General features: G+C 41.7%; 3 protein-coding genes across 7 annotated transcripts; 1 reads left to right on the top strand and 2 right to left on the bottom strand.

Annotated features, from left to right (window-relative positions):
* Nucleotides 1-258: 258 nt before the first annotated feature.
* On the bottom strand, nucleotides 259-5,203 carry LOC135586234 (probable protein ABIL3). 5 transcript variants are annotated; one of them, XM_065160665.1, is made up of 9 exons: nucleotides 4,708-5,203; nucleotides 1,859-1,941; nucleotides 1,629-1,779; nucleotides 1,453-1,552; nucleotides 1,241-1,333; nucleotides 1,105-1,162; nucleotides 931-1,031; nucleotides 780-847; nucleotides 259-616 (listed from the first exon to the last, which is right to left on the bottom strand). In XM_065160665.1, the coding sequence occupies exons 1-9, from the start codon at nucleotides 5,083-5,085 to the stop codon at nucleotides 446-448; spliced, it is 1,203 nt and encodes a 400-aa protein (XP_065016737.1). In that variant the 5' UTR covers nucleotides 5,086-5,203; the 3' UTR covers nucleotides 259-445. The 5 variants fall into 5 exon arrangements, with proteins under 5 accessions (XP_065016737.1, XP_065016738.1, XP_065016740.1 ...); XM_065160666.1 differs by having other exon boundaries at nucleotides 780-829; nucleotides 4,708-5,107; XM_065160668.1 differs by having other exon boundaries at nucleotides 1,126-1,162; nucleotides 4,708-5,107.
* Nucleotides 5,204-5,342: 139 nt separating this feature from the next.
* Nucleotides 5,343-7,601, top strand: LOC135643567 (transcription factor MTB1-like). Its single transcript, XM_065160664.1, has one exon. It carries the CDS (start codon nucleotides 5,440-5,442, stop codon nucleotides 7,207-7,209), a length of 1,770 nt encoding a protein of 589 aa, XP_065016736.1. The 5' UTR covers nucleotides 5,343-5,439; the 3' UTR covers nucleotides 7,210-7,601.
* Nucleotides 7,602-15,046: 7,445 nt separating this feature from the next.
* On the bottom strand, nucleotides 15,047-17,541 carry LOC103991672 (uncharacterized). The gene is made up of 2 exons (XM_009411198.3): nucleotides 17,282-17,541; nucleotides 15,047-15,692 (listed from the first exon to the last, which is right to left on the bottom strand). The coding sequence occupies exons 1-2, from the start codon at nucleotides 17,479-17,481 to the stop codon at nucleotides 15,239-15,241; spliced, it is 654 nt and encodes a 217-aa protein (XP_009409473.2). The 5' UTR covers nucleotides 17,482-17,541; the 3' UTR covers nucleotides 15,047-15,238.
* Nucleotides 17,542-18,873: the final 1,332 nt, after the last annotated feature.

Here is an 18,873-nt window from a genome sequence, read left to right as displayed (position 1 = left end):
ATTCCCTAAAAAACCCTTCATTTTGGGTTTTTTCCCTCTATTTTATTACTGCAATCTTCTTTTTTTTCATTAGAAGAACAAAAATACTCGTAAAATTTTGAGGGTACTTAGAAAAAATAAAATAATCTAAAATGGATGGATTTTTAAGGGAATATGCCCAAATTTAATCTAAACCATGCACTTCTCACAAAGCTTTTACATATAAAATACTTAGGAATAAGCAGAGTGGCACTTCAAGAATTCAGCTGGGGAACAAAATGAACAGGGAACATTGGAATACCATTTGATTCAGATTTTGGTACCATATATATTGCCTTGCAAGAAGACACACATCTGTTTACAGCAGAAGAGGCATGAAAGCCAATGCTTTTGAATCAACAAAAATGAAGGAAATGCTTTCGCATGGTTTATTATTATCATCTATTTTAGATTTCTGTAGAAATCCTTAATATTCATTCAAGAAGCTGTAGAGAGACTCATCAGTCCATGACCTGTTCCTCATGATCAGGGCATTGAGGAACCTTCTTTTTCTGGTTGGATTCCTCTCTGTCTCACTGTGATTGTTCCTTTCAGCATGCAAACACATTGGAAGTGAATTCTGTGTCTCCATGATATACTGCAATGAAAATTAAAAGAAAAAAAGAAGAGAACATTAAATGGTTTTTCATTTCACCAAACATATGTTGAGCATATTCAAAATTTTGCAAGTTATAGAACTAATGATCACAATAAATCATCTACAGAATATAACACAGCAAAATGAAGTTGGATGGGTCTACCTTCTTTGATGAGTTGGGAATGTTTGGTCTGCTTGCTGCTGATCTTGCACCTGTAAGTGGATTATAAGCTTCAAGTGGTGAAGTATTACAAACAGCAAAACATGAATCATATGTATATCTTAATTGAAGCCAATTCCAATAAGATAATTACCATTGTAAGAGATCTTCTCAATTGAATGCATCGTCTGAGAAGGTGATAAATACTGTTCACTTTTTGAAGGACAGGGTGAAGGAGACCGTGAATGAACGTTCCTGCATGTAGCACTCAAGAATCATTCTCAATCTAAACCAATTTGGATTCAGGTTCCAGACTTCGTCAGCATACTTAAAACGGAGAACAGCATACTTGATTGGAGATTGCCAATGCCTAGTTGCTGAAGAAGCTGGAGGAAAAATACACATTATTACATTTTCTCGGCTACATATTTTCATATGGTATCAGAGAATGAAGACAATGTTACCAGTCTGATGATGATTCAGTTTGCTGTTCTCCTTAGGTGGATAGAATCCTTGGCACTTTAGCATAGATATACCAGAATCAGCTGTGGATTGACCTGATGACAAGAGAGAAGAAACTGCAGCATTATTAGTTATCTACGGAAGCTATAGCCAGAAAACTGGTGGTAATGAATGCATTGCAATTGAATTTGATGAATTAGGAATGGTATTTTGCCTTGTAGAATGTAGTGCTTGTGATACTTTGGAGGTTTGATCAAAAGAGACTGTTGAGAAAGACATTCATGATCGATACGTGTCTGGCACGTTCGAAGTCTCTGAAGTCGGAAACAATGATGATCAGGTTATAAGCTCATACATCAGTATACGAGAAGACAATTTACTGAATGATACCTGCTTCATGCATGATACTTCAAAAGTTGCTGCAGAGACCTCATCAACCTCGTAATTGAGAAGGTTGTCTACCTTATATGACACTGAACCTAAATGATCCACGGCATTAGCTATGGCCTTAACAGCATAATCTTTCAAACTCCTCATCACCCTGCAAATTAAGAAGAGTTCTATCATCCATAATCTCATCCCTTGAATGAGAATAGGGCATGAGGTAGATCCAAACATACATTTCTTTTCCATCATCATTCATGTAAGACAGTTCAAAATATTCTGCTGCTGAATATAACCGTGACTGCATATTCCTCAAACCCTAAAACCAAGAAAAAAGATGGTAGTTAAGGATATTAAGAATTCCAATTAGTCAGTTCATGATGATCTCGAAATTCTTATTCAATTTATCTGAGGTAACCAAACATGGTGCAAACTAAGATGTCTCAGGACCATGAAATATGATTAACCTCTTAACTTTTATTGACTCCAATCATCTATATACCTTTTTCAATACATAATTTTAACTGATCAACTCTAGTAGGGTAAAACAATCCCCCAAGATTTCCTTGGTAAGCAGCATACTTTCTGCATATTAATTATGAACATGTAGTTGAGAGAATGAAAATGCATAGTTTTTTCCTCAAAATGCCATATTTATGGCACTCAGATATGTAGCTAGGTTGTTGAATTGAGAGATAATATTACCGAACTTTGCAGCACCAAAATCAGCTACTTAATTGAATTGAATACTTAGCTAATACTCGTCCACAATAATATATGTTCCAATAATCAACCCCATAATCTCTAGTCTAAACCCAAATCTAGAATGGAGTACACAATTTCCAGCAAGCTTAAGAAGTGAGGCATTATGCTGTTCTCTCTTAACAACCATACAGTATAGAGTAGCAGCACTAAACAAAAATATGAAGTGAAGAAAGAAAAAGGCATGGAGGAAATTAGGACATTGATACTGTCTGATAAGAGCAGGCTCTGTTGAATGGGAAGGTCATCCAAGCTTGATACCCCCTGCTGGTTGGCAGACAGAGAAGAGGAAGATAGATGTGGCCTCCATCTGCAAACTCTGAGAGGCTGAAGACCTTGAATCACCCTCTTCCTTCCACTACCTATCCCTTTCATTGTTACACAGTTCCAATTCCATTTGGTTTCCCACTCTTTATAAGCAAACCCAAGAGGAAAGCTAAAGGCAAGAGACAAAGATATGGGGATGCATACCTTGCTGTGCTAGGATATGATCAAAGAATCATGACACAGTGGCTAATCCTTTTCCCTGCCACACTACACTAGAGACAAGAAGAGAATGAGACCCTATCATGAGCTCAGTTTGGTTCTTCTGAGCTGCTGCAAGGACAATGACTCCAGAGGAAAAGGAGAAAAGAAAAAGGAAAGGAGAGTTTTATTAGATTCTGTCACCGTCAAAGTAAGAAGGGAGACATATCATCATCATATTTCATTTAAAAAAATAAATAATTTCATGAAAATAATAGAAGATAAAAATAATTATTGAAGAATCTTTATTGAAAAATAAAAAAAATTTATTGAAAAAGTGAAAAAACTTAAATACATTAATATGTCCCTCTCCTATTTATACAGATTAGGAGAAAAGATTTTTTTCAATAGAATAGAGAGAAGTTATGAGGGCACAGGCGTTCATTTCGTTCCCCTTAAGTTCGCCCTTCGTTCTCCTTAAGTCCGTCGACTATTGGTAGATCAACGAAGATTATCGCGGTGAGGAAGATGAGGATTGGCCGTGGAGCCTCTTAGGAATTTGGCTGCAGCGGCATTGGTCTCTGGCCAAAGGCAAGGGCGAAGCTTTGCTTTTCTTAGCGACATTGGTCGCTGGCCGAAGGCAAGAGTGAAGCTTCGCTTTTCTCACTACTTTGATACATAATGAAAATAATAGAAGATAAGAATAATTATTGAAGAAACTTTATTGAAAAAATAAAAAAGTTTTATTGAAAAAGTTTTATTGAAGAAGTGAAAAAGCTTAAATACATTCACATGTCCCTCTCCTATTTATACATATTAGGAGGAAGAATTTCCCTCAACAGAATAAAGAATTTTCCTCAAGACAATAAAGTTGAGGTCTTCTATCATTAAGGTCTCCTCCTTATCTTAAATATAGTTAAGCTTTAGTTGGAACACGTGACTTAAATTAGCAAGACTTCCTAATCAGTTTTGATGTCACAAACAAATTTTGTTTTTTTCTCTTTTTTTTTTAGTTTGAATCCTTAAATTGCTTTTGATTGCCCATTTGAGATCAGAGAACTTGGATTACTTTTAGCCAAACTTTTTTGGTTCAGAAATTACTCATCCACTAGAGGGAAAAATGTTATCATGCCACAGAGCCATCCCATGATGATATTCCATAAAATTTTGCATTGAGCATACATAGTCTCAACACATCTTTTATCCTTCAAACCAGTGGCAATCAATTTTCTTGTAATCTTCGCGTTAAAGAAAAAACCATAGCAATTTAGTTGACAGACTCCTACCAATACAGGAATCTTAAAAAGAGGGATAAACATATTCTAATCCCTATAAGCAACCAATAAAATGTTAATATTTTTGAATCCAGTTGGCATGACATCAACAATAACCATTTGAGCCATCTGCTCTAGGAAACTAATCCAAGTTTTTAAAGGAGTTGTTACCACTGTGAACTAAACATATAGACAAGCTATCAGGAGAATATTAGCTGATCTGACTCTGTTGGGAGCCATGTCCTAATGGTAGGAGAGGATACTGACTTCAGCACATTATTGGGATTCATGATTGCAATGCCTGCTATTGCATTGTCAGACAATTGATTAAGAATATGAGTAGGGAGAGTTGTTTGCTTTTGTCTGGTTGATGCTTGGATTGAGTGTGTGGTTAAACAGTTATCATGAGAGAAGGATGCATATCTAATAAACTTCTTTTGAAAACACACTGAGTTATCAAGAATAAAGATATCAACTGCAAAGAAAAGAAGACAAAAACTCTCTCAAATAGGATCAAACACAAGCCACTAATTAAGCACAAACCAGTAATAGGGAGCAGAATGAATGTGAAACAGAAGAGAGACCTCAAACAGTTTACAGCAGTCCCTTAGTCCCGAGCTCTTGGAGTTGGGGCTCATTTCCTCCTCCGTTTGCTTCCTCATCGTTGTCTTCTTCTTCTTCTTCTTCTTCTTCTTCTTCTTCCATGAGCTAAAAAGCTTGAAGGTGTTCTCCTGGCACTGCTCTTCTCCGTGGCACTGATCATGGTGGGTCGTGGTGGTGGTGGTAGGGGATGGGACGAATAGCAGGTTGCGGTGGCTGTCGACACGGGAGGCGGCGCGAGCCGATGTCAATCGGTAAGCTCGACATACGGATACTTCTGCAAGCCAATACACCCGAGCCGTATTCTGTGACCGGAGCTCATCGTTAAGCTCGGCTCGGCTCCTCGAAACAAGACGAATCATCGTACTACCAAGGAATGCTCATCGTCATCATGATAAGTTCGGATCACGACAACTCAACCCCTTCAAGACAGGCGAAGATCCTATCCAACGCTACTTCTACTGGGGCTTTCGGTTCTAAAATCTAGAACGTCCACGTCGTGAGGACGACTTTACTTTCTTAAATCACTGATGGTTGGATCACAATACATCGTTGCAATTGTTGGAGAGAATCCGAGATTTACAAACATGGATCCCCAAATACCCCCACTTCACCACTCTTTCACTTCCCAACCCCCTCCCTAACTCCGCAATTTCCTCGTCGATAGATCTAAGGACTCGATCCAGTCCCTCGGCTTTCCAGATTTGGAAGCTCCGATGTCGGAATTCTCCTGGAGCGAGGAGGAGCGGCGCATGGCAGCCGCCGTTCTTGGCCCTGAGGCCTTCGGTTACCTCGCCGCCAGCCGCGCCTCCTCCGACGGCCTCACTGCCGCTGCCTTCTCCTCCTCCGCCGAGGCCGACCTGCAGAGGCGCCTCCTCGACCTAGTCGAGGGCCCTCGAGACCGCCCCGGCCTCGGCTGGAACTACGCCATCTTCTGGCAGATCTCCCGCGCCAAGTCCGGCGACCTCGTCCTTGGCTGGGGCGACGGGTCCTGCCGCGACCCCCGCGACGGCGCAGAGGCCGCCGCAGCGGCGGCGGCGGCGGCCGTGAGGTCGGGCGGCGACGACGAGCCCCGGCAGAAGATGAGGATGGCCGTGCTCCAGAAGCTCCACGTGTTCTTCGGCGGGTCGGATGAGGACAACTACGCCCTCCGCCTCGATCAGGTCACCGACGCCGAGATGTTCTTCCTCGTGTCGATGTATTTCTCCTTTCCTCGGGGAAAGGGCGCTCCCGGTCGGGCTTTGGCGGCCGGGAAGCACCTCTGGATCCTCTCGCCCTCCGATTACTGCTACAGGGGATTCTTGGCAGCTTCTGCCGGGTTCCGGACGATTGTTGTTGTGCCATTCGAGACGGGAGTCCTCGAATTGGGATCTGTCAGGTCGCTAACGGAAAGCCCTGATGCCTTGCAGACGATAAAGTCGGTGTTTTTGGGTACAATTCACACACAGTTGCCTCGATCTAGCGAGAAGAACGACAGAAATGGGCCCGAGGCATGCACAAAGATCTTTGGAAAGGACCTCAATCTTGGGACTCCTAATGTCGATGACAAGATCTTGGTTACAAAGGTAGAGGATAATTCTTGGGACACACAGCTGAAGAGTGGCAGCAGAAGTTGGATGCTGTTTCCAAATGTTCGAAAGGGAATGCAGAGTTTCAGCTGGAACCATGTCCGTGGTCTGAATTCTCATCAGCAGCAGTTTGGTAATGGTCTCATAGTGGCTGCCAGTGAAGCCGTTAATCATAGCAATGGAGTGAGGGGAGATCCTTCACTTGGCCAATTCCAGATCCAGACGAATCAGCACAAGCCCCAACAGTCAATACAGCCACCACTGAGACAGATTGATTTTAGTGTAGGCGGTACTTCAAGAGCCGGGGCTTTGATTGCCCATATTGGAGCATTGGAAGGTGACCATGCAGATGTAGATGCTTCAAGCAAAGACAAAAAGGCCAGCCCACTAGATGAGCGGCGGCCTAGAAAGAGGGGAAGAAAGCCTGCAAATGGAAGAGAGGAACCTCTCAATCATGTTGAAGCAGAACGCCAGAGAAGGGAAAAGCTCAACCGTAGGTTCTATGCTTTGCGTGCAGTGGTACCTAACATTTCAAAGATGGACAAGGCATCCTTGCTGGGAGATGCCATTGCGTATATCACAGATCTCCAAAAGAGGTTGAAGGAGATGGAATCTGAGAGGGAGATGTTCTTGGATTCCGGTATGGTGGATCCTAGTACTCGAGTGTGTTGTCCTGAGTTTGATGTTCAAGCACAGCAGGATGAGGTGATTGTGCAAGTTAGCTCTCCTTTGAATACCCATCCTGTTTCTAAAGTTTTTCAAGCTTTAAAGGAGGCAGAGATTGTTGTGGCTGAATCAAAGGTCTCAGGTGGCGAAGATACTATTCAGCATACTTTCATCATCAAATCACCAGGCTCTGAACAGCAAACCAAGGATAAGATAGTTGCTGCATTATCTTCTGAAACAAACTCGACATAACAAATTATCTGATGTTGTGATAACAGTGGTCCAGATGAAGAAGCCATGGAGGTGTGAAGGATCATGTTATCTGATGACTTAGGAGTTTGCTTCAAATAGTGACATGCTTCTCATGGTTATTTATTTTCACCAGAAGTGAAGATCCGACTCTAATTAGTTTTTGACTAACCTGATAGTTCACCAATAACTCTATTGTTATTTGTGCTGGTAAGAATCCCTTGAACTATGTTTGGTTATGTTTGATTGTTTGTAATATACACTTATCCTCCAAGTGCTATTTGTTCACTTATTATAATACATATAGTGCAAATCTGTACCCAATAAAGGAGCAGAGCTTTGGTGTTCAATAATTATCAATGCTATAATCATACACCTAAAAAATCTATTTTTAAGTGGTGCTTTAGATATAAGCATTGAATGTCTCTCGCATGTTATACATTTTTTTTAATAATGGTATGTTTAATAATCTGGGTAAGTTCCTCATATGTCAAAATCCATGGTTGTTGCATGTAAATGTTGAATGTCTCTCCCCATGGATTCTTTAAGAATGTCCATAAAATGGTGCAGATTTCTTGTTAAGAACCTATAATTATGTTGGTGTTCTCACTATTTATTGACATACATTTATTGTCAAAAAGTTAAGCAAAGACAATTTGAAGTGGTGGTTTTTTCTAGTTCTGTTGATTACATGTCCAGAAAAGTTAATGCAGCTAAGATGATGATCTTGAGGTAAAAGTGTAGTGTTATTAAAAGGATATAATAAGACATGTTTTTCTTTATGAATAGTCAGATGTGATCCGGATAGAGGATAGAATGAGAAAATTTTGTTTAAGATTGTAGAGGTGAGTTGATTAGCATTAGTGGTATGAGTACAGGAAGATTTCAAAATATCTTGTTGTAGTAAGAGATTTGATTTCTCTTATTTTAACTGTGGAATTTAGGTACACAGAGCTAAACAGTGGGAAAAGATCTGTGGCCGACTTCATATAGTCGGGACATTCTGCCTGCTGTTTGTTGTTATTGAATCTGAATTAATGGGTCGAATTTTCAGTATATTGACCATAACTTGTGCTGCACTTTAGGTCTCATTGTGACAATTCAAGTGTTTAATTCCTTCCGTTCTAGTAGTATGGTCTTGAGCTAGCTACGCATAATTGGATTCCTGTTATAGGTTAACTCAAAGTTGTTATTCACTTCACAAAGGAACTAAGTCATATCCACTCTCTCTTGTTTTCACCAATTACCATATGAACTTTGTATCTGATGACATTATTTAGATCCTAAGTCATGAATTTGGACATACTTATTTTGCTAGCTAGTACAAAATTTTAGATTGTCCTGTCTTTATGTGAAGCTGGGGGATTGGCATGATCCATTAAAATTCTCAAAAAAATGAGCCAAAAGTGATCCAATTTAGTTCTTGTTACCAACATTCTAGCTAAGTTTTTAATCTGATGAAAGTGTTTAGTTCCAAAGTCGATCCATTCAAATACTACATTTTCTAGCTAGTACATAGTTATATATTTTTACGGCCTCAGTATGAAGCTAAGCTTGATGCATATTTTCATTGGCTGCTACTACAAGCATGATGAGTCCTTTCTTGGCAATGTGCCTCTTGATTTTTCTTGGTGGGTGGATGAACAAGTTTATCCTTGATTGTTGCTGTGACCAAATTGAGTTCAGGGCTCCTGGTATTTACAATCCTAATGATGAGTTAGTATCAAATTTGAATAGTTTTACATGCAAATCTGAGGAGCAGAAAACTGGGTGAACAACTGAAACATTGAGTTTAAATTGCTTAGTAGTGTTTTAATTTTGCTTCTAACGCTGAAGCGTCATCTCATGACCTTTTACTTGAAATTATTGATTCCTTTTTTACCTTCTCGATTCTTGATAAAACCAGTATGAACTAGGAGGTACACTCAGTGTTACATGATGCTTAAAACTCGATAATTTTATTAATCCCTTCTTTTTTTACTTGGTGTCTATGCTGGTGTACCATACTGGTTGTCTGATGGCCGGTTAGATTATGGCACACGTTATTCAAAACTTTGATTGAAAGTTGATATCTTAATATATGACAAATGTGGATAGCATGTTGGAAATTCTTCTGTTGTTTAGAAACTTTATGAGGCAACTTGTAAATCTATCTAAAATTTTCCTTTTTTGTGTGTTATGAATATAATCAGGTTTATTTGGGATCTATGTCCAAAATGAACTTGGAAATACTAGATGTTTGTATTTTTCAGTTTCTATGCATCTTGATTTTGTTGGTTGTGTAGATGGAAGCAAAGATGGAACTCCTTAGCGTAGGAAAGATGCATGATGAACAAAGTAGCATCGGAAAAGAACATATTTTACTGGACTGTCACAAATTTCTGAACTATCTATAAACAAGCCCTTGTACATTAATATTTTTCTTCTCTAACACAGGAAAGCATGACAATTCAACATGGCATGCCTACGTGCTATAGAACTATACTAATTTTTGGTGAAATCATGCACTATCAAATAATGCAAATTTGTAAGGTGAACATTTTTGTATTGCACTGTGTATAAATATGTACTGTCAGGAATTATGTATTTTCTTGAGGTGACAATTTTTTTCTTATTGATATTTTATCCTCATTCTAAAAGAAAAAAAATATTGTTACTGAAATGATTACAGTTTTTTTCTTTGGTCATTATGTTTGATGGTGAATAATGCTGAATGTGCATCCATGTAATTAGTTGGAAATTGACTTGGTCATACTGTTGCTTCGTATTGTCACGGTCTTAGTTGATTTTGCCTAAGTCGTGCGGTACCCTTGTGTGTCCGTCCGCAAAGGTCAGCCTCTCCGAAGTCTCCCATGGTCTCTTAGGACCCACAAAAGAGAAAAGGAATTAGAGAAAACGCCTCACTCGGGATCAACAAGCAAACATTCTAAGGAAACACTACATAGACAATGCAAATTACAAACAGACTTTACAAATTCTGAACAGTTACATAATAAAGGGTCAAAATGGTCCACTACAGACCGAATATCTCTCACAAGTGTCTACATGACATGACATTTATTTATAAGCCGAAGAAGGCCACCAAACCCAACTAAATTAGGGATGTTAAGCCTTCGATCTTTCCTTTACATGCTGTCTAAAGCATGAACATACCAAAAGACATGGACATAAATAAGTATTACATCAAACATCCTGTTTAGAAGTTTGTCCGTAACATTCTCCCATACTTATTCCTTCGACGTCCTCGTCGAAGCCTTTGCCGACACTATAACTGCTCGCCTTTGCTGAGTCTTTAATCTTCTACTCCAACTGCAATGCGTCTTTTGGCTCCCAACTGCTCTCCGCTGTTGTTTTTTATTAGTCGAACCTTTGATCCGTCATGTTGTTTCAACTCGCCAATGACTCTGACTCTAGTGTGGGGTTGGCTGAGTTGTGTTGATCCCTGTTGGTTCTTACAGATCCTCCAGATGAAGGAAAAAAATCATCCTTACCATGCGCTAGTCTCTCAAATGCCTCATGCTGCTTGAATTGGGTGGATGCTTGTTGGAGCTTTAGCGAGCATCGCCTCGTAAACTTTTGAAGTTTTGGGTCCTTCCTCCACAAAATTTGCTCATTGGCTTTTCTTACACTTAGTTGTCACTTCCAAGTAGGTTCGCATCACTTCCGCTTTCGATTGGCATTTCGTTGGGAAATGAAGCGAACAATCTACTCTCAGTAGCACTGATCACCGTTGGTGAGGATTTGACAACTATTGTCTTCTATTATCTTCGAAGGGTCTTTGAACTTATGCAGAGCTCCTCTGCTGGATAGATAAGAGAATTGGGGTACTCGGTTTCGCTCATTCTCTTAAGAGTTGAGAAGGCGAAGGTTTCTTGACTTCGCCCGCCTCATCGAGGTTGTACTTCATGCATCGAGCTGGTTACTGGCCTTCGCTTGCTTTTTGCTCACACTTCTACCCGCCTCCTCGAGGTTGTACTCCATGCATCGAGCTAGTTACTGGCCTTCGCCTGCTCTTTGCTCACACTTATGAAGCACTTGAAGTGTTTGCAATCCTTGCGTTGAGTGAGTTAGTTGTGATTCACTTTCTTAATGTCAACAAACTTCTGGAATGCAGGAAATTTTCACCCCAACTTGGAGTAAGTCTCTAGTAGTTTTGGTCGCCTCTGGGATTGTACTGTCTTCTCCATCAACCCGGTTGCCTACTCCACTGAGTAGCAAAGGTACAGTACCGCGTATTGCTTGCTTCGTTCTTTGTTTGTGCACTCTTGCATGACCCAAAGTCCTTCACTTTTGGTTATCTTGATAAGAAGCTCGTTGACACCGGTATTACGAAGTTCTTTGGCCTCTGCCCTTCAACCTTGTCTCGGTACTTGGAGTTTGCCTCTACATGCTCTACCTCCTCGGTCGCTTTCACGACCAAGCGCTCTCCCTCCATGAGAGCAAGGGATTAATGACTTTCACGGAAGTCCCGCCTCTGCGGTACCATAGCGTTGCCATGCCCATGGCCCTACTATCCGTCGCCTCGCATATGCATCTCTTTTCTTCACGATCAGTAGATATATCTCTATGACACTCCCCCAGTCCACCTCCATTCTAACTAATGCTTGATTTTGGGTAGCTAAGTCCCTTTGGACTCGTCGTCGCTTCCTCGCCCCTTTTGACCCCCTGCTTCAACACCTTTGTGTTTTCCAAGCAGCTCCCTTTGATCGATGGAAAGACAGACTACAACTCTCATGCATGGCCTCTACCATCACATTGTAGGATTTGCACCGATTCTGTTCTCCTTAGCTTCCTTGGTAGCAACGTTCGCTTACTCAACCTTGTCCTCTGACTTGTCGGGCTCCCTTAAGCGAATATAGGCTCTGGAGCAGTCCAACTCTCCAACTGCTTCGATCATACCTCTGCATGATCAAGTCCCTCCCATGTGACTCACTAGTACCTGCATTCGAACTTTTCCCTTGATGGAACATAGCCCTCATATGCTGATAACTAAGTCTTTCATGTGATGCAAGATTTGATGCACGCACGGAAGACCCGCCTCTATGGTACCATGGCCTTCACTCCTTGAATCCATAGCCCTTCTTGTCATCGTATTGTTCATCGAAGTGGAGCTTCTAGTAGCTCCCGATTATACCTCCGTATGATCTAGTCTCTAACGGGACTATGTCATGTGTATCGCATTGCTACGAACTATTCCACCACGATATGCTGCACCATATCGCCTCCTGGTGACATCACTATTGCATTCTGATCCCTGTGGGATGAACTTGAATTGTGATTCCTCCATGTGTGGCCTTTGCTAATACAACGCAGGGTCTCTTCCACCTTCGATTTTGTTCGCTCCTTTGGCAATCGACCCTTATCCACCCACTCTTGGGTCACACCTAGATGAAGCACCGCTCTAGGACAGTTCGTCGCCTAGTAGCTCCCGAAGTCTACCGACTTCGTTGCAATTAGTGCACCATTGTCTCGATCTTGGGCCTCTACCCCTACCAACACGATCTCCGCTGCGCACCGCTTCCTACCTGGCAACTTAACTAGCAACACTGTGGCATATTCTTCAAGAGTACCTGCCTCCGTGTCCTCTTGCCCCATGTCAAGGCCTTCTGAACCCAACTTCGGCTCCGCAAGTTGAGTCGTCTTAATTCCTCCATCAAATGCTTCTCCGAGATAAGGTGCATGTGCCCAGAAGCTCCCTTCGTCTTTGGCACCATGCAAGATGAGTCCGCTCCGTCAGAATGAAGGACCCATGGAACAACATGATCCTACTCTTGCCTCTGTTAGAGTTCATGTCCTTGACCTTTGTCCAAGGAAAGCTATGTGCCTCTGCTCCATGTGTCATCTTCTATGTTGGCTCCCTACACGCGGCTTGGGTACTTCGCTAAGTCACACCTAAGTTGCTCCGGTCCTCGTTTTGCATTGAGTTGATGGTGGCCCTCGCGCCCACCATTCCAAGGGTCAGCCCTCCCTTGAGTCTGATCTCCATATCAACTCCAAGTGTGCCTTCATTTGTGTTGCCTTAGGTCGCTCCCCCACTTGATCTCGCAATGCATCCACCAATGCATTCTCTCAAACGAGATCATGCGACGACTCCTCGTCGATTGCTTGGTCCATTGAGCTTCGTGGAGTTGTTATTTGTTGAGGTACTCCTCCTCAACATGTGCGGTCTGTTGCACATGATTCTCCCTCTGGAGAATCAAGACTTATCCCTTATGGATATCTATCCCGTTGGAGCAACATCTCTCTTCGTTTCGGAGACCACCATTCCCTTGGACTACTCTGATTTGCTGAATAAACTGCGCATTGTTTTGCCTCCTGCAAACACACTTACTAGATTACGACTCCACGTCAATACAGCTCCCACTGCACCCCTCAAGGCCTAACAACATGCTGAACACGCTGCACACTTTAGCCTCCTACGGACGTATCCTTCACATGCCGAAGAGAAAGTTTCAATGTTCCATGGCGTCGAGTTTCGGTCACCTTGGGATGGCCACGAACATTCTATTGTCCGCATACAAGCCCATGCATAAGTACCGAATTCTTCGAGTTAACAATTCCCCTCACCTCTGGAGCTTTGCACAACTCTTTCGGTCGCTGAGCAACTTATTCCACCTTGCATGGTCTCATCCTTTACCAAGCGCCTCGTTTGCCTTGAGCACCATCAAGTATTGTTGTCAACGTCGAGCCGTAGCTCGAACTCAGCCATCCCAACTTTTGTGTGCTCCGCATTCTTCCCAGCTTGCTTGTCCTCGTGGTGCCTCTTGCGCGAAGAGTTCCCCATTCCTCTGAATGTCAATCTCAGATGCCCGCTCCTCCGAATGACTCCTTTTCCCTACATCTCCATGCTCGTTTTCCCCCAAACGGTTGCGCGTGTGCTGACTGCCCTCAACGCAGCCCTGCTAGGTCCCCCACGTTTGCACGTCAAGTGTTTCTATGAGTGCTTGTCCCGCTCTGATATCATCTGTCACGACCTTAGCTGGTTTTGCCTAAGTCGTGCGGCACCCTTGCGTGTCCGTCCGCAAAGGTCAGCCTCCCCGAAGCCTCTCATGATCCCTTAGGACCCACAAAAGAGAAAACGGGTTAGAGAAAACGCCTCACTCGGGATTCACGAGCAAACATTCCAGGAAATACTTCATAGACAATGCAAATTGCAAACAAACTTTACAAGCTCTGAACAGTTGCACAATAAAAGGGTTAAAATGGTCCACTACAGATCAAATATCTCTCACAAGTGTCTACATAACATGACATTTATTTACAAGCCGAAGAAGACCACCAAACCCAACTAAAATTGGGCTGTTAAGCCTTCGATCTTTCCTCTACATGCTGTGCAAAGCATGCACATGCTAAAAGATACGGATATACATAAGTATTACATCAAAAATCCTGTTTAAAAATTTGTCCGTGACAATATGGGATTAGAAATTATCTTAAACTTGTAGAGGAGCAATTTGTCCGTGACAATATGGGAATAGAAATTATCTTAAACTTGCAGAGGAGCATTACATTGCAGGATGATGGACTTCTCTTTATTGATTTGTTGGTGGTACTTTATTTCCTTTTTGATTTAAATGTGAGAAGGTCTGTTTTCTCTTGCTCAAGCTTGTGAGTTCTTGTTATCACTGTTGGTCAGGAAACAGTGACTTTTAACTGCTGATTTCTTTCATTTTGCCAATATAATGGTATCAGAACAAATGATTAGGTGTTAGTTCTCTTTTCAAACATTCCTATGTTATTCGATTCAACACCATCATTACATAGAACAAGGTCTAGTAGGATATTTGCAGTTAACTGTTTCAAATAATATCATGCCATAAATATTTGACAAGAACAGGAATAACACATCAGATACAACTCAGATATCATAGAAATTCTTCTCTGTGGCTCTTGGCCGACAAAAGAGGTCTGATTTACATTCTTAACGAGAACAAGTCAGTGTACATACGAGAGTTGCAGAAAGCATTTCAAGTATACATGTACAATACTGCATTACATGTCCATGTCACAGTCGAAAAATGGATTAACAGGCTTAGTATGTATAGGCATGACTTGATTCACAACCTGGTACTTCAGATCCACCAACATCTACCCAAACCTCATTGACCCGACCGATGAAGTGAAATGGGGAATTGTATTGGGCGATAGAGTATGCGTTCTTGTCGGAAAATTCAGTCAGATTGGCCCAGGAAGATTGACTCAAGCTGATAGCAAGTTTCTCTGCCTCCTTTATAACATTGCTATCTCGAGCAAAACCAGAAAACTGTCTCACTGCGATGCAGTGACTTCCCCATCTATCAGAATGGAGGTTTAACTCAGGGAGAGGAACAGGAGGGGATGCCTGGAACTTCACTGGTATATAGAACCGCACAAAGTAGGCTGAAGAGTGAAGAGGGCCAGCGCCTGGAACAATGCTTGTTAAGACTGGGGCAGTCATTCTGATCCTCGAGGAATTTAGATTAGCTCCTTGGATGTACTGAAATAATCTGACAAAATAAGTAGAGCCTGATTTAGCATGTCGACCAACATGGACAAAATTAGTACAAATGATAGAGATTCCAAAGATGTAAGATCAATGAAATTTTCACCAGAATTTTTCAATATTATGCTCATAATAAGGAAACAACTCAACACAACAATAAACAGAAGTGCATCCTTGGAAATTCTGAATAGGAAAAGTATCAAATCGTATTTATTGTAGTGATCAACATTGAATGGTAGTGTAGGAGAAAAAAAATGACTATTGAGTGTACATAAAATTTACTTGCACGGCTATAACAGATAAGACTTCAAATAACGTTGTGGCAAAAAGATAATACAAAACGATCAACTTTTGATAAAGATAAAAAGTTATCGATTTAGGAGAGCGGCTTTTAACTCGTAGAGGGAACGAATATGCTCGACTTTACTGCTTTTAACTCGTAGAGGGAACGAAAAACATATGCAAGGTATATATAAAGGGAAAATCATAGTACGGATATGCTCGATTTTACTGCTTTTAACTCATAGAGGGAACGAAAAACATATGCAAGGTATATATAAAGGAAAAATCATAGTATGGATATGCTCAGACTTTCGTATCTCTCTTATGCAGTAAAGTTATCAGTTTAGTAGACTGAGAGTTCTAGTTAACTCTTGGAAGCTGGTACTCCTTCAACCAGAGAGATGACACTAACAGCAAACTACATTTAAGTCCAAATCATCATAATCGACTATTACCTATCATCGAACCTTTGCAGCTCTTCCCCATTTACTGTACACCAAAAAAGCTAATCCAAGAAAAAAAGGGAAAACAACATCTCACACCCCCATTTTCTCTTAATGAGATCTGTTTGGATGCATCAACTTTACACCATGATAGCTAAGACATTATGGTTTATGTTGTTTGAGTCAACTCTACATTTAAGTCCAAATCATCATAGTCGACTATTACCTATCTCCGAACCTTTACGGCTCTTCCCCATTTACTGAACACCAAAAAAGCAAATCCAAGAAAAAAAGGGAAAACAAAAAATCTTGCACTCCCATCTTCTCTTAATGGCTTCAAAGTTGAATCAAACAACATAAGCCATAATGTCTTAGCTATCATGGTGTAAAGTTGATGCATGAAAAATACAGTATTAAAAGATTTAACGATTCCCATGGACATGGAGCACAAGAATTGTTAGGTCCAGAATGTCTAAGAAAATCTAAGTGAATAAGCGCATATCATAAGATATAAGCTGTTCCATGAATTTCTGTTCCTCTTCTGAAATCGAATTTTCTAGTCTCATTCATGATCATTAAGAAACATCAGGAGAGGGGTCCAATTCATGGGTGTTCTTCAGAAAAAAGAAAAAAAAAAGCATTTTATTTTTCTATTTGGTGTCCAATATTGCGCTTGTTTGACGAGGCATGGCTCATTTTATCGTCGAATTAACTTGACCTCGAATTTCCAGCAGAAATGCTTATTTGAAGAGTGGAAAAGAATTAATTTTGATATGATTCTCCCAAATATATCAAAACCTACACCGTAAACATCATCTCAGGATCAATTAAATGAGCAATAACTATAGGGGATTGTGATTGCTCCTACCGGTGGAAACCGAATTTGGTGGCTTTCTCGAACGAAATCTCGTCGGTGGGAGCGGACATCCACACCGACTCCCTGTACAACCGCACCTCGAAGTCCGACTCGGAGTGTACGACGGTGTACTGGGGCGACTCGATCGCACCGGCGACGACCAACAAAAGAGGGACGACCGCGAGGAGGGTGAAGCCGCGGGGCCGATTCATCGCTGCAAGTCGCCCCCCGAGCTCGAAGGGATCGATCGGAACGAGGGGCAGCGAGGCTATGCGTCCCTTTTTAACTTCTCGGTTGGTTCGGACCGGACAACACTAATGTGGGAAGTTGGGCCGTGTTTGGTCGACTCATTGGACTCGGGCCCAAACAAGGATCCGGACCCGTTTATGATACATGGCGATCCACGTGACTCCCGCCATGTCTCTATCCACGCGTCGTTAGGTGGATGGACGACCTGACGAGTCAGCTTAACTGAAAGTGTACTTGACGAGCAACGCGAACTGAACGGTATACGCACATTCGCGGTATGATTACCGAGGCAGTGTAACGGAATTTGTGTCGCAGGATGGACATAAACTGCACGGTATTAACACCGTAGACGCAAGCCATTTTGTAGCGCCAACGAACGGGACCCTCTCCCCCCATTTCCTACTTCTCGCTCTGTTTCCGGCGCTTCGACTCCTCTCATCTCTCGCTCTCCCTTCCATGGTCGGAGGTATTCTCGTGTTCTCCACCGTCGTTCTTGGGGTCAAAGTTCGTTCCCGCGGTCGCCGGACTCGTTGCAGGAGGTATTCTCTCTCGATCTTCGGATGCTCTCTGCAGCTATGCAACCTTGCATTGTTGCGGAGCATCAAGAAAGTCAGATCCAGCCGGAGCCTTCTTTCTTGATGCCATTTGCCGCACCTTGTTGTTCTTACACGGTCTGCATTAGGTTTCCGTCTTTATTAATCGTTTCTTGGATGCGGGACGGTTCGCACTCTTGTCGAATGAACCACGCGTCGAAGGTATCAGCGCGACAAGAACGTTCCACCGCATCTCGTCGTTGATTATTTCACGTGGGCTTGCTTTCTTTTAGGTTTTGTATGTTTCTTGGTCGGCTTTCGGATCAGAGGAGGCGTTTAATCTGTTATCTGATGATGGTTTCAAGGTTTTGGGAGGCTTTCGCTGGCTTTGCTTGTGAAATGTTGGTTCGTTTTCTTGCTGCATGCGTTCTATTTGTGATTATAGGTTTTCTCTGTTCTTGATGTTTAAGCAACCAGTTCCGAAATCATTTTACAGAGAGAGTGGGTCGGTCTTGGAAAACCTTATTAGTTGACTTGAACGCTTCTACGTTAATAAGCTCATCATTCAGCATTTGGAGAGTCATTATACTACTTGGCTTTCAACTCAGCTCATCATCTCCAGCTGCCTTGGTATCACATAAACAGTTGTGTGTGTTGTGGTATCACATAATTAGCAAGTATATATATATATATTTTGTAATTTTTATGCTTCTTGCCTTTCATTTTAATGGCTAAATTGCATAGATATATGTTTCTCAAAGTTACTTCTCTAAATTTAAATTTAGCATGTATATCCAATATATAGCTGATACACTATGAGCA

The sequence above is a fragment of the Musa acuminata genome, chromosome BXJ3-7 (assembly GCF_036884655.1).
Source record: "Musa acuminata AAA Group cultivar baxijiao chromosome BXJ3-7, Cavendish_Baxijiao_AAA, whole genome shotgun sequence".
In the NCBI taxonomy this organism is placed as follows: Eukaryota; Viridiplantae; Streptophyta; class Magnoliopsida; order Zingiberales; family Musaceae; genus Musa; species Musa acuminata.
Note: the sequence above shows the minus strand (reverse complement) of the source record. Positions and strands in the feature narration are given on the sequence as shown.

Excerpts from the sequence above, each read along its gene's own strand:
- LOC135586234 (XM_065160665.1), bottom strand. The coding sequence starts at position 5,085 with ATGATTCGTCTTGTTTCGAGGAGCCGAGCCGAGCTTAACGATGAGCTC. Across the intron at positions 1,553-1,628 it reads AAGTATCATGCATGAAGCAG|AGACTTCGAACGTGCCAGAC; the intron begins GTATCATTCAGT and ends TTCCGACTTCAG. Across the intron at positions 1,334-1,452 it reads CAAGCACTACATTCTACAAG|GTCAATCCACAGCTGATTCT; the intron begins GCAAAATACCAT and ends TCTTGTCATCAG.
- LOC135643567 (XM_065160664.1), top strand. The coding sequence starts at position 5,440 with ATGTCGGAATTCTCCTGGAGCGAGGAGGAGCGGCGCATGGCAGCCGCC.
- LOC103991672 (XM_009411198.3), bottom strand. The coding sequence starts at position 17,481 with ATGAATCGGCCCCGCGGCTTCACCCTCCTCGCGGTCGTCCCTCTTTTG. Across the intron at positions 15,693-17,281 it reads ACCAAATTCGGTTTCCACCG|ATTATTTCAGTACATCCAAG; the intron begins GTAGGAGCAATC and ends TTATTTTGTCAG.